At 43.5% G+C, this 14,746-nt stretch overlaps 1 protein-coding gene across 1 annotated transcript in view; it reads left to right on the top strand.

Annotated features, from left to right (window-relative positions):
* LOC115791274 (von Willebrand factor A domain-containing protein 5A-like) overlaps positions 1-14,746 on the top strand; it is a 35,323-nt gene that overhangs the window by 12,832 nt on the left and 7,745 nt on the right. The window contains exons 2-17 of the mRNA XM_030745462.1: positions 191-238; positions 1,173-1,375; positions 1,470-1,692; positions 2,175-2,341; positions 2,425-2,539; positions 2,891-3,039; positions 3,127-3,215; positions 3,314-3,458; positions 3,864-3,943; positions 4,034-4,148; positions 4,288-4,446; positions 4,530-4,633; positions 9,301-9,521; positions 12,465-12,503; positions 13,202-13,237; positions 14,044-14,049. Coding sequence (XP_030601322.1) covers positions 196-238; positions 1,173-1,375; positions 1,470-1,692; positions 2,175-2,341; positions 2,425-2,539; positions 2,891-3,039; positions 3,127-3,215; positions 3,314-3,458; positions 3,864-3,943; positions 4,034-4,148; positions 4,288-4,446; positions 4,530-4,633; positions 9,301-9,521; positions 12,465-12,503; positions 13,202-13,237; positions 14,044-14,049 — 1,894 coding nt within the window. The 5' untranslated portion in view covers positions 191-195. The remainder of the gene's footprint in view (positions 1-190; positions 239-1,172; positions 1,376-1,469; positions 1,693-2,174; positions 2,342-2,424; positions 2,540-2,890; positions 3,040-3,126; positions 3,216-3,313; positions 3,459-3,863; positions 3,944-4,033; positions 4,149-4,287; positions 4,447-4,529; positions 4,634-9,300; positions 9,522-12,464; positions 12,504-13,201; positions 13,238-14,043; positions 14,050-14,746) is intronic.

Genomic DNA, 14,746 nt, shown 5'->3' with positions numbered 1-14,746 from the left:
AATTATAATACTTGAGGTCAGCTCATCAGTTTGTCGCATTCATTGATTTGATCAGAACATTATCTGAGATTATGTGGAAATATGTGTTTCTATTTATTTTTTAAAATTATATTCCTAAGGAATGTCCAGACTGTGCAGCAGCTCTAAAGTTTATTTCAACACTAAGTCCTCAAATGTTCTTGTTTCACAGGTACGATGATGAACCGCTGTGGTCTGCTAACTCTGCAGAAGGAACCAGGTACTGATGGAAACAGATTTCTGTTTTCTCTGCAGCCTCTTTTCATTCTTGTAATGTTCAAATGTTCAAACTCTGGGGGCGCCTGGGTGGCTTAGTGGTGAAGCTAGCGACCACATACACACGCCGCGTTGCGGTGCGGGCGGCGCGGGTTCGCGTCCCAGCCCGGCGCCGATTTGCCCGCGTGTCTTCCCCTGTATCTTTCCCCTATTTCCTGTCTCTCTCCACTGTCACAAAAAGCCGCTGTGGCCAAAAATGGAAAAAAAGAAAAATAAAAGGATAGGCACTCTGATCACACAGTAGGGCACAGAGCCTTCAATCCCAAATACAGCTTGTAAGTGTGTGTGTGTGTGTGGTTGTTAAAAAATAAATAAAAGAATAAGGAATTTGATTTGCGAAATCTCTGGATTGGACAACAACCTCTGACACTCTTACAGTATATATAACACACATAAATATTGGCTCCTGTTCTTTTTTCATTGCTCTCCACAGACAACAAAGTAGAGGTTTCTCCTCTAGCAGTTTGTTGAACTGTTGCTTTGATGGCTCCACTTTGAACCACTGTGTGTTTTCTAAAGTGGAGGAAGATGGAGTAGTGAAGGTTTGGGGATTGTACTTGGTTGTTACTGAGCCTTGCCTCTGTGGTGGATTACATGATTGGTAGATACTACGACTCAAACTGTCAGGGGAACCTGTTTGCTACCAAAAAACATTACCTGCTTGGTGGAGGTAATTACCCCCCCCAAAAAAGAGCATAGTGGTTGGAACTGTTGCCTCACAGCAAGAAGGTCCTGTGTTTGAATCCATCACCTGGCCAGAGCTTTCGTCCATAATGTCAGAGTTTTGTGTGACTGAAATGGGACACAAACAATCTGAGAGCCATTTGAAAAATAACTGTGTGGTTTATGCATTAATGGTAATTCTGTTTCTCTGTCAGTTCCTCTGAAGAGCATTGAGGTGGAGCTGGAGGTGAGGGACCATGTGGCTACAGTGGTCTCCACTCTGAACTACGAGAACAAGGAGGACAAACCATTAGAGGCTGTTTTTGTCTTCCCTCTGCCTGGAGATGCTGCTGTCTGTCATTTCAGTGCTAAGATTGGACAGACACAGATTGTAGCTGAGGTGAAGGAGAAACAGGAGGTGAGCTGGACAGTAAATATGACCTCATTATAAGTAAGATTAAAGACAACAATAAACACAGTGAATGATACTGACGTGTGTCTCCGTCCTTCAGGCTCGTGAGGAGTATGATGATGCTCTGAGCAGCGGTCAGCAGGCCTTCCTATTGGAGGAGAGTGAGCAGAGTCCAGATATATTCTCTCTGAGTGTGGGCAGTCTGCCTCCAGGAGAGAGCGCCTCCATCAGGTTGGAGTACGTCACTGAGCTGGCTGTGCAGGCTGATGATGGGCTGAGGTTCTGTCTGCCTGCTGTGCTCAACCCTCGATACCAACCTCAGGGTAGGAAACTTCAACATAGTTGGACCAGAAATCCTTAAGATTAAACAATTGATGTGGATTCCATTATTTTGCCAACATTGTTATAAAACTATTTGAAATGCTCTCTCTTAAGATTGAGTAAGTATGTGGATCATTTGCAGAACACAGCTGGACAGTTAAGTTGTCAAACTGCACAAATGCACAGTTCTCAGACACTTGAGCTCTGATGGGTTTTTTTTTAGCTCTGCAGCTTTAAACTAATTTGTATATTAATGTACACAGTTTAAAAATACATGGAAATATTTACTGAAACAAGGACTCTTGTTTGACTTTGATGTCATATTTATGTTTTAAAGAACAGCTGTAAAATATTTTCAGATGTACAGAATCTTTACTCAAAAGACTGAAACCTTTATCTGGATCAGAGGTTCTTAACAGCTTAAATTATTTGACTGTGAGCAGCCTTGTTGTTTACAGCATTTCTAACCTGATGTTGTGTGCAGGTAGTGAAGCTGCAGGTGTCCAGGTGACTTCTGTTCCAGCCTCTCTGGTGCCCTACAGTCTGTCTTTCTCTGCCCGAGTGTCCTCTCCTCGTCCAGTCTCTAAAGTAGAGTCCAACTGCTCCCTGGACCCTCTCCAGTACCTCAGCACTGATCAAACCCAGGCCACGGTAGGTAGAGTGCTGATGTGTCTGCTGTGTGTGGTTGTTACTGATTACTGAGAACTAAATATGAATGTGTTTGTGGTCTGCAGGTCAAGTTGGCTGCAGGACACAAGTTTGACAGAGATGTTGAACTGCTGATTTATTACAAAGACGCCCACCAGCCCACTGCTGTGGTGGAGGCAGGACAGGCCTCTGCTGAGGCAGGTCAGTGAAGACTGTGAAGTTGTTGGTTTGCAAATAAATTTTCATTATCTTCATTCTTTATGTCAGTGTATCACAAAAGTGAGTACACCCCTCACATTTTTTCAGATATTTAAGTATATCTTTTCATGCGACAACACTGACAAAATGACACTTTGACACAATGAAAAGTAGTCTGTGTGCAGCTTATATAACAGTGATAATTTATTCTTCCCTCAAAATAACTCCCATGTCCCATGAAAAGGTATACTTAAATATATGCAGACATGTGAGGGGTGTACTCACTTTTGTGATACACTGTAAATATGTCGGAATAAACAGTAAAAACAGATTTCTGTCCCTCTTCTTTTTCAGGCACTCTGATGGGTGATCCAGTGGTGATGGTGAGTCTGTACCCTGAGTTCCCCCAGTCTGTGATGTCTTCATTGGCTTCATGTGGAGAGTTTGTGTTCCTAATGGATCGATCTGGAAGTATGAGTAATACTCGCATCCGCAGTGCCAGGGTATCCATAATAATTTATTACAATCATAAAGTCTTTCAGTGTCCCTCTCACACAGTGGTCTCACCATGTTTTCCCTCTTCTCTTAAGGATTCTCTGCTGCTCCTGTTGAAGAGTTTACCAATGGGCTGCTATTTCAACATTTACAGTTTTGGGTCCAGATATGAACACATCTTCCCGTAAGTCTCTCCCTCATATCAGTCAGCTCAAGAAAGTCTCCGCTGTCTTTGGTAAATTATCTGCATGTGTGTTTTGGTGCATCTTTGTGTGATGGCAGTAAGAGTGTGGAGTACAGCCAGCAGACCATGGAGGAAGCTCTGAAGAAAGTTGAGCAGATGGAGGCTAATCTGGGAGGAACGGAGATCCTGCAGCCCCTCAAACATATTTACAGCCAGCCCTGCATTCCCAACCAGCCTAGACAGGTAACACATTCACTTCTGCTCATCCTTTTCAGGGTCACAGGGGGGTTCGAGCCCATCCCAGCTGCTATAGGGCGAGAGGCAGTGTACACCCTGTACAGGTCGCCAGCTTATCTTAGGGCTAACACTAAATTAAAACCACCTAAAAGGATAAAAACGATGACAAAATTGACACTTTCGTCTTGAGGAAAGTATCAATTAATTTTGCAAGAAAATTAATTGATACTTTCGAAAATGATTTCGTCTTGACGAAAACTACGACAAAAATATTTCATCAATGAAATTAACACTGCTGACGACCAGTCACACTCACACATTTGTGTTTCTGAAAGCTAACTCAGCTCTCAGCACAAACTGTGTGTTTCTGGGTCTGATGTTCTGTCCCTTATGTACCAACTCTCCTCTCAGCTGTTTGTCTTTACTGATGGAAAGGTGGGGAACACCAAAGAAGTGATAGATCTGGTGAAGAAGAATTCAGATTCTCACAGGTGAAACTACAAACACACAACTATATCTACACAATTCCCAGGATGTCCAACATGTCCTCAATGTACTTAAAGAAAACTGTTGTACTACAGGTGTTTTTCTTTTGGGATTGGGGAAGGGGCCAGCTCTGCTCTCATCAATGGGATTGCCAAGGAAGGAGGAGGTCACGCTCAGTTCATCACAGGGACTGACAGGATGCAACCAAAAGTAAGACATTAAACACAATTAGAAGTGAAGTGAAACACTGCAGCAGCAGCAGATATGTATTTGAGATCAGACCTGCAGTGAGTAAAATGTCTGTTCCAGCTGTTTGTGTAGATTTGGAGAGTTTTTCATTATTTTTCAGGTGATGCAGTCACTGCGATTTGCTCTGCAGCCGACTGTGGTCGACATCTCAGTCACATGGGATTTACCAAAGGAAGTGTCTGTCACTGTCCTCTCTCCACCAATCACAGCACTTTTCCAGGGTCAGAGGTCACTGATTTATGCCCAGCTCAGTGGACAGGTAGGAGCAGCACCATCATGTTGTTGTTTAGGTATTTGATGACAGTCATTAACATGACTTCAAACACTGTAATTCTGTCTCAGAGCTCAGAGGCAGCAGAGGGCTGTGTGACAGTGAAGTACAGCCTGGCAGGTCATCCCTCTGAGAACCAGCTGCACTTCAGTCTCAGACCTGCAGCAGACACTGGGTAAAATAATTTAACCCTATAACCCCAAAGGCGTCGGCCATGGCACAACCTACTTCAAAAGTGTTGCCGTTTGCAGACTTTTGGCAACAAATACCATAATAACCCTATATGGCTGTGAAGTACAATATCTGAGATTTCAGGAACTGTTTGAATTTTTCCCGACAGGGCAAATGGTCACGGAGTTACGGTAAAAAGCCAGCTGATAAAAGTTCCTTTGGCCAGCTGACTTGGCGGTGATACACATCTTAAGCAGCTGTTTGCGGCTTGTAAGAGCAGGAAACTGGCGCTTCAGCAGCGATCACTCGGAGTTAAAGGGTTAATGCAAGCAGCAATGTTCAGCTTTGAATCATGAGCTTACATGTGTTGGGTTAAAAATAATAGCATATTTTCAGAAAATGGCACTACTTACTGGGAAACAGTTTGTTAATAACACACACCTGATGCTGTTTATCTACTTTTAAACATGTTTCAGTGCCATCACCTTTTCTTGATTATATTTTCTTCATCTGTTTATCTGGGGCTGGGTCGAGTGGGCAGCATCCTAAGCAGGGAAGCCCAGACCTCTCTCTCTTCCCAGTCACCTCCTCCAGTTCATCCGGTCAGTTCCTTCTTCACCACGACAAACCAGTGCTATGTCTGCATCACTGCAGACATAGCACCAATCAGTCTATCAATCTCACACACCCTTCTCCCATTACTCGTGAACAAGACCCCAAGTTATTTAAACTCCATCTGTGGCAGCAACTCATCCCTGAGCCAGAGTGGGCACTCTACCCTTTTCCAGCTAAGGACTGTGCCTTGGAGCCTCACATTCAGCTGTGAACAGTTCCAGTACAAGCTGGAGGCCACCACCTGATGAAGCCAATAGGACCACATCATCGGGAAAAAGCTGAGATGAGTGTCTGAGTCCACCAAGGTGGAAGTGTCCTACCACTTGGCTACATCTAGAAATTCTGTCCATAAAAATTATGAACAGAATTACTGACAAAGGGCATCCCTGGTGGAGCCCAACACCCACAGGAAATGACTCAGTTGTAAAGGGACCGAATGGTCAGGGCGAAAACTGCATTGTTCTTCCTGGATCTGAAGATCAACTGGCAGACAAACCCTCCTTTCCAGCACCCTGGCATAGACCATCCCAGGGAGGTTGAGGAATGTGAGAACACCTTCTGGCCCCCCTTTGTAAAGATGAGGATCGCGACCCCAGTCTGCCAATCTAGTGGCACAGTAGTCTCACAGGCTAACCAAGCCCGATAGCACTTTTCCTTCGGATTGATGGCTCCCTTCACCTACGGTGTCCAATATGTGGTTTGGGGATTACCATCATGACAGGCACCAACCACCTTGAAGCCACAGCTCTGAGTAGCAGTCTCAACATTGGAGGTGCAGAACATGGTCCATTCGGATCTAATGTCCTCAGCCTCCCTCAGAATGCTGCCGGAGGTGGGAGATTAAGATCCCCAAGTAGGACAATGGAGCACTCCACCCAGCTACTCCAAGAAGGCTGGGTACTCTGAATTGTCATTTGGCGCTTAAGTGCAAACAACAGTCGGGACCTGTTCCCAGGGAAGCAACCCTCTAGTCCACCCCAGCTCACTGCCTCTCACAGAGGACAACTCCAGTCTGGAACAGAGTCCAGTCCCTCTCCAGGAGACTGGTTGCAGAGCCCAGGCCATGCATTGAGGTGAGCCCGACTGTATCTAGCTGGTATCTCTTGACCTCACGCTCTAGCTCAGGCTCCTTCCCCACAGAGAGGTGACGTTCCATGTCCTGATAGTCAGCCTTAATAGCAAGGGATCGGTCTGCCATGACCTCCACCCTTGGGTGCCACCTGACACACATTGCACTTCATCCCTATGACACCTCCTTTGGGTGATGGGCCAGCTGGAGGCCAGGCCCATGTCTTCTCTTCAGGCTGGGCTTAGCCGGGCACCACAGGCTAATGCCTGGCCACCAGATGCCCTCCCTCAAGCTCCCTCCCCCAGCCTGGCACCAGAGTGGGGTCCCAGTAACCCTATCTTGGTCAGGGTAAACTGTTCCCTTAATCTCTCTCTCATAAGGGTTGTTGGAATCACTCTTTGTTTGGCCCCTCATCCAGGACCAGTTTGCAATGGGAGACCCCACCAGGGGGCAAAAGCCCCCAGACAACATAGCTCCTAGGTTCACTGGGGGGCACAAACCTCTCCACCACGATAAGATGGCGATTCACAGAGGGATGGATGGATATTTTCTTCATACTTGGATTAAGGGTGTCAGTATGTTATTAATGACAATCACTAAGTTTGTGTGAAATCAAGGAGCCATTGTTTGGACTCACGTCCAAGATTGTGCAATAAATCTGCCACCTTTAGTGCTGTACAAGAACAAAAATCTTGACACACACCGGTACCTCACCAAAAGCAACTAATTTGTGTTTTTCAGTGCCTGTTTTTGTAAAGCATGACAGATTTGTCTGTGCATTGCACAATTTCACAGTTTGTTTAGAGAAGAAATCATAGCATGTCTGACCTCTCGAGGCAAATCAATCAGCTGCAGAAAGGAATCTGGGAAAGATACTGTCAGGACTGCTTCAGCCTGGTGGTTAAATAGACAGACAGCATATCTTACACCAGAGGTCACCGTCCTCTGTTTGTGTGAGCGATGGAAACAAAATTTATAGCATCATTTTATTGCACTGGCAGATGATTTCACTTACTTTGTAAAGTATAAAGACTATAATCAAGAGAAATAATCTGCCAGTGCAGTAAAAATATTACACTTGGTAAGATTTCTTGAAATAAGACAACAAATCATGTCTTTAGAAAAAGAAGTTTAATAATCTTACACATTCACTCTCAAAACAAGATCAAAAATACTTTTTGGCTGAATATGAGATTGTGAGACTTAGTCAATTATTTTTGCAGTGTGCATTATTTAAAAAAAATACTCTGGACTTTAACAGCAAAAACACCTACCTTTTAATCTTAATCTTTAAATTTCTCTTTGCTTTCTTAACTAATCATCCACAAAGCCCAGTGACACAAATCAATTAAACTATAGGAATGTCTTAAAAGACATCGAGGACTAGATAACCTCTTATTTCTTGCTTCTAAATTCAGATAAAACTGAAGTTATTGTACTTGGCCCAAACAATCTTAGAAGCATGGCGTCTCTCACTCTCCTCTCTTCTTTCACCCCTAACCGGTCATGGCAGATGACTGCTCCTCACTGAGCCTGGTTCTGCTGGAGGTTTCTTCCTGTTCGAAGGGAGTTTTTCTTTCCCACCATTGGCAAGTGCTTATTTAAGGGGATCATCTGATTTTTCTGGGGTTTTCTCCTGGGTCAGCTCAAAATATATGTAAAGCACCTTTTAAGCAACTGTTGTTGTATTAGTGCTATATAAATAAACCTGAATTGAATTCAATAATCTGGCTAATCACAAATGATAACACAAACTGCTTGTCGGGATTTCTGCTAAGTTCCAGATTTTTTTAACTGAAATTCTGGCCAAAAGTATTTTTGGCTCATGTTCATATACCACAACAGTTATTGTATGTTGAGGTCAAGGGAACAGGTGCAGCTTTAGTGTTGACTGAAACGCAGCACAGGACATTCTCAAGCTGATGGTTAATTGTTCTTGTACTACTTAAGCTACTAGTTGCTTGTTAAACTGTAACTTTCACAGTCCGTAAAATCTAGCCCAGCTAAGTTAACTCAAGCTAATAAACTGACTCACCATGTGCACAATGTAACTACAACAGAAAATGTGTATGCATAATGGAAAAGATTGATAAAGCCCACTGAATTTGATGTCATAATTGAGCCAGAGTAATAGTGTCAGGAAGCAGTTGATGAATGAGACGGAGCTCAGTATGTTTTGACTGTCCTTGGCACTTTGATTGCAATTAACACCTGACTGGCAGACCACAGGAAGGTGATGTGCCTGTATGTAGACACCTGATGGTCTGCAACTATCATTATCAGGTATACTGTATGTACTGTACCCCTGACACTGAACATTTGTCCCCTTTATTTATCACACGAATTTCCACAGATGTGTAACAGCTGTCTGCCGCCACCCTAGGCCAGATGTGGACAACACAAGAGCAACTACAGTGGAAACTGTGCAGCATTTATAACATATATGCCTCAGTGAACCCAGTTATGGGAAGTTTTAATCAATGTCCTATAACTAAGTCACTCAGTAACTTCTTCCAATATGTCGCCCCTGCTGCAACAAGGGGTAAAGGTTGGACATGTGCTATGCTAATATAAGGGGATAGTATAAACCAGTGGCCTCTCTGGGTTTATCAGATCACAGTACTGTTTGATCAGCCCTAGAGAGATAAAACTGAGCACAGAGTTGTTCTAGTGTGACCTGAAGACTCTGACGGACTGCTGAGGGAGAACTGAGGGAGCAGTCATTTTCTGACTTAGATGATCTCACAGACATCTTGTCTTGTTGCATTTCCTCTTGCCATCTATTGTGATCTTCATACTATTTACTTTATACTATTTTCCCAAATAAGCGTATTTGCGTGAATTACCCAACTATTGTGGTGCCCGTGGCAAAGGCAAAACCTGAAAGGGGATACAATGGTATAAAAATAGATGCAAGTTACTGATAAACTAATGTAAGAAAAATGACAAACATTATGATTCTATAAAGTTTTCCTTCTTGTCTGCAGATTAACGGTCCACAGGTTGGGTGCTCGGACTCTTATTCGCTCCCTGGAGATGGAGGAGAGAGAGCACAGAGGACAGCAGGATGGAGGAGTGAAGGAGAAGGTGGTGAAGCTCAGTGTCCAATCAGGAGTGAGCAGTTCTTTCACCGCCTTCATTGCTGTCAACAAAGACAACAGCAAAGTGATTGAAGGACCTCTTGTGCGCAGAAATATTCCAACACCCTGTGAGTTTGTTTCATAAGGAAAAACTAAAACTGTCAGTCACAGCTTGAAGTTAAAGATAACTGAACATGAATGAAAGGAGTACAATGAGATGGCTCAAGGAATCAAGATACTGATAGGAGAATAATCTAAACACTAGAGAATAATGGAAACTAGACAATCTGGGAAATAAAGGATTTTGAGCACATGGTATAAACATTGCAGGGACCGGGGGGGGTGCAGATGAATGGAGAGGTGGGGCAGGTGAGAAAGTTTTAGTAGCAGACATGTCAGGGAGGTGAGACTAACAAGTTAGAATTGACTGAAGAGTTCCTTCCATCCAGCCATTTTTCTTCCGTTTACCCAAAGCTGGGTTGCGTGTGCAGCAGCCTAAGCAGAGAACCCCAGACCTCCCTCTCCCCAGCCACCTCCTGCAGTTCATCTGAGGGGACACCTTAGTATTCCCAGGCCAGCCAAAGATATGATCTCTCCAGTGTGTCCTGGGTCTGCCCCGAACCACCTCAGCTGGCTCCTTTCAATGTGGAGGAGCAGCAGCTCTGACTGCACTCCTCACCCTGTCTAACGGAGAGGTCAGCCACCCTTTGGAGGAAGCTCATTTCTGCTGCTTGTAGCTGCAATCTCATTCTTTCGGTCACTACCCAAAGCTCATGTCCATAGGTGAGGACAGGGACGTAGATTGACCAGTAAACCGACAGCTTCGCTTTCGTTTCCTTTTCACCACAACTGCTGCATCAGCCTCAACCAGTCGTGGCAGATGACTGCCCCTCCCTGAGCCTGGTTCTGCTGGAGGTTTCTTCCTGTTAAAAGGGAGTTTTTCCTTCCCACTGTCGCCAAGTGCTGCTCATAGGGGGTCGTTTTGACTGTTGCGTTTTCTCTGTATTATTGTAGGGTCTTTACCCACAATACAAAGTGCCTTGAGGCAACTGTTTGTTGTGATTTGGCGCTATATAAATAAAATGGATTTGAAATGAATCTTCACTGCAGATGTAACCTCAATCTCTCTCAATCTCCCGCTCCCTTCTCCCGTCACTTATGAACAAAACCCAGAGACACTTAAACTCCTCCACCTGGGGCAGCAACATGTCCCTGAGCCAGAGTGGGCACTCTCAATGCACTTCATGATTACCGGTGTGAGGGCCACAGGGCAGTAATCATTTAGGCTGGTGATGGAAGACCTTTTTGGGTGGTTGGTCCTGAGGTGTCTCAAAGCGAGCAAAGAAACAGTTAAGTTCCTCTGCTAGTGACACACTCAGGTCTCCTGCTGTCACATCACAGCCTCTGAAGTTTGTGATGTTCTGAATGTCCTGCCACACCTCTCGTGTGTTATTGTTGGACAGGTGGGACTCTATTGTCCTACAGTAGTCCACCTTGGCTTTTTTTAATTCCTCTTTTCAGGTCAGCCTGAGCAGCACTGTACAGAGCTCTGTTACCTGACCTGAAGGCAGCATCGTGGGTTTAGAGGAGTGAACAGACCTGGCTGTTCATTCAGGATTTCTGATTAGGGAAAACCCGGATGCAGTCGAATGCCTTCTCCAAGTCCCCAAAACACATGTAGACTGGATGGGCTAACTCCCACGCACCCTCCAATATCCTCAAGAGGATATAGAGCTGGTCCAGTGTTCCGCAACTAGGATGAAAACCGCATTTTTCCTCTTGAATCTGAGGTTCGACTAATGGACGGACCCTCCTTTCCAGCACCCTGGCATAGACCTTATTGGGGAGGCTGAGGAGTGTTCCAACTATGCTCCCCCCATAGTTGGAGCACATCCTCTGGTCCCCCTTCATAAAGATGGGGACCACCACCCCAGTCTGCCATGCCAGTGGCACCGCCCCCGATCTCCACACATGTCAACCAAAACAGTCCTACAACATCCAGAGCCTTCAGGGACTCGGGTCACAATTTGTCCACCCCAGGGGCCCTGCCACCAAGGAGTTATTAACCACCTCAGTGTCCTCACCTCCAGTGATGGGCAAGTCGTCCCACTTGTCCCCAGACTCTGCTTGCACTACGGAGGGCACATCAGTGGGATTAAGGAGGTCCTCACAGTATTCCTTCCACCTCCCCACTATAGCTTCAGTCAGTCAGCAGAGCCCCACCCACACCATATCCCATGTGAGTAGAGCACTACTTCCCTCTCCTGAGTTGTCTGGGATGGCCCTGAAGTGATTCTGGCAAACCAACAAAGTCTTTTTCCATGCCCTCACCAAATTCCTCACCAAATTCCTCCCACACCCAACTTTTTGCTTCGGCCACCACCCAAGCTGCAAGCTGCTTGGCCTGCAGGTACCCATCAGCTGCCTTCTGAGTCCCACAGGCTAACCAAGCCCGATAGGACTCCTCCTTCAGCTTGATGGCTCCCTTCACCTCTGGTGACCAATATCTGGTTCAGGTATTACCACAACAGGCACCAACCACATTGCAGCAGCCTCCACAATGGAGGTGTGGACCATTGTCCATTCAGACTCATTAGAGACACTGGATGGAGCACCCCACCCAGCAACTCCAAGAAGGCTCGGTACTCTGAACTATCATTTGGTGGGTAAGCGCAAACAAGTCAGGACCTGTTCCCCAGCCCGAAGGCACAGGGAAGGAACTCTGTCGTCCACTGGTGAAAACTCCAAGGTACAGGTAGATAGCTGAGGGGATACAAGAATACCCACCCCAGCTCACCGCCTCTCACCGAGGGCAATTCCAGACTGGAACAGAGTCCAGCCCCTCTCCAGGAGTCTCTTTCCAGAGAAAGGAACCTTTCTCTGGCCCCTCATCCAGGACCAATTTGACTGAAGGGTTGGATCATGAAAACAGAACAACCAGATAGATGAACAGATCAAGATATTTAAATACTTGGTGCAGTATTTGTCTTGTATTTGTACATTCCTGAAATGACACCAAAAATTATTAACAAATTCTTATGAAATGTCTTCACTTTTTTTTTGCATCATAGTTGCTGTTCCCATGGCAATGTGTGGTCCACCACGCATGAGTAAGTAAAAGCTGATTGGCAGTGTAACACACATCTCTGTTTGCGTCCATCTATTTTTAGAAATGCAAACAAATTTCTGTTTCTACTTATTTGAAATACTGAAATACTGTCAGTTGGTAGTCAGTATAATGGGCTGTATCCTCAGCAAGTGAGGAAGGTTGAGTTGCTAAAACATTTTGTGATATTCTGAACATTAGTGAATATCTTTGATACTTTAAATACAAATTAAAGTAAAATGTGATTCTTTACATTTTTTTGGTTTTTAAGTTGAAGTGAGGCTGAGTAATTATGTGGCAGACCGTACGTGATGCAGAACAGGCAAATAATAGGATGAAAACTAACAGGAAAAGCGTGCAATAGAACTAGGTAATTGTGCAAATGAGGATGGTGATCAAGGGGTATAAATACTACACTGACCACCCAGAGAAGGGAAAACAGGTGAGTGGAGAGGAGGATCAGATGAGGAAACTTTAGTGGCAGACATGTCAGAGAGGTGAGAGTAACAAGATCTGAAATGACTGAAGAGTTAGAACATGAAACAGAACAACCAGACTGATGAACATCTCATCTTTTAAATGGTCTTTGTTGTATTTGTATATCATTCTATTAATGTTCAAAGGTAAATGTTGTAGTTCTTAAGAAATTAAATGTTTTGACCTGATTTTTTTTTTCTTTTCTCTCTCTCCCCAACGTCATAGTGGGTGTACCCATAGCAATGTGTCGTTCCAGGCTCAGTAAGTAAAATCTAAATGACAGTACAGCAAATGTTTGTGTTTGTAAAATAAAAAAAAAACAAACCAACAAATTTCTGTTTCTACTTATTTGAAATGTTTAGTGCGACATACTCTATGTACAGTTGGTAGTCAGAATAATGGGCTGTATCCATTGAGTTGCTAAAGCATTTTTTTTATATTTGGAATATTAGTGAATATCTTTGACACTTTAAATACTACATAAAGAAACCTGTGAGGCATTGCAGCAATACCAGAATCCAGTATTTTAGTTTGTTTACTGGCTTGTTTGTTTACTCTGGCTTGACCTTTCCTGTTTTTTGTTTTCTTTTTTTGTTTTCAACTTGAAGTGAGGCTGAGCAATTGTGTAGCAGAGAGTACTTGATGCAGAATGGGCAAGTAATGGGAAGAAAACTGAGAGAAGAACTAAACACTAGAGAACAATAGAACTAGGTAATCATGCAAATAAGGATGGTTATCAAGTAGTATAAATGCTGCAGGGACCAATCAGAGACAGGGATTCAGGTGAGTGGAGAGGAGGATCAGGTGAGGAAACTTTAGTGGCAGACATGTCAGAGAGGTGAGAGTAAAAAGATCTAAAATGACTGAAGAGTTAGAACACATTGACATCTTAAATACTCTTTATGGTATTTGTTTTGTATTTGTAACACTCTATTAATGTTAAAGTAAATGCTGTAGTTGTTTTTTAAGAAGTGAAATGTTTTGATGTGTTTTATTGTTTTTTGTTTGTTTGTTTTTGTTTTGTTTTTCTCTCAACCTCATAATATGAATATATGATGAAAACCCAGAAAGAGGTAAGTACAATCTAAACGATAGTACAACGTGCATATTTGCATTTCTAAAAATAAATATATATAAACCAGCAAATTTGTTTCTACTATTTTGAAATGTTAAATGTGAAATACTGTATGTACAGTAGCTGCAGTATTTGCTGTGATAGTTGCTATAATGGGCTGTACCATTAGGCAAGATGTTCCTGGTTTTATGTATAACACTACTTTTGATCATTTGCAAGTCACTGTAATAACCTCAGAAGCCAGAAACTTACTGAGCAAAACAGAAAGAAAATAAAGGGTCTAATTTTCCCTACATTTTGATACCAGGCTCATCATCATAATGAAAAAATTAAGGGAGAACAGTGGGAACTAGGCAATCTGATAAATCAAGGATGGTGATCAAGGTGGTATAAATACTGCAGGGACCAATCAGAGGAGAGGACAGAAGCAGGTGACAGACATAACAGAGAGGTGAAAGTCCTGAAATAACAGAGTTGGGACTTGAAAACAGAAGAATCAGACTGATCAGATTGTTATACATTTAAATACTTTGAAACAATTTAATTTGTATTTATCAACAAAGAAAAGATGTGAAGTCAGTACTTTAGTTCTTTTTGACAAATTCTTGTAATTGTCTTGACACTGTTTTTTATTTATTTTAAATTTATTATTACTACAATGTATTTCTTTGTATTTATTTATTCTAACATCATAG

The sequence above is a fragment of the Archocentrus centrarchus genome, chromosome 13 (genome assembly GCF_007364275.1).
Source record: "Archocentrus centrarchus isolate MPI-CPG fArcCen1 chromosome 13, fArcCen1, whole genome shotgun sequence".
Classification (NCBI taxonomy): domain Eukaryota; kingdom Metazoa; phylum Chordata; class Actinopteri; order Cichliformes; family Cichlidae; genus Archocentrus; species Archocentrus centrarchus.
This window is presented reverse-complemented; position numbering and strand designations above follow the sequence as displayed.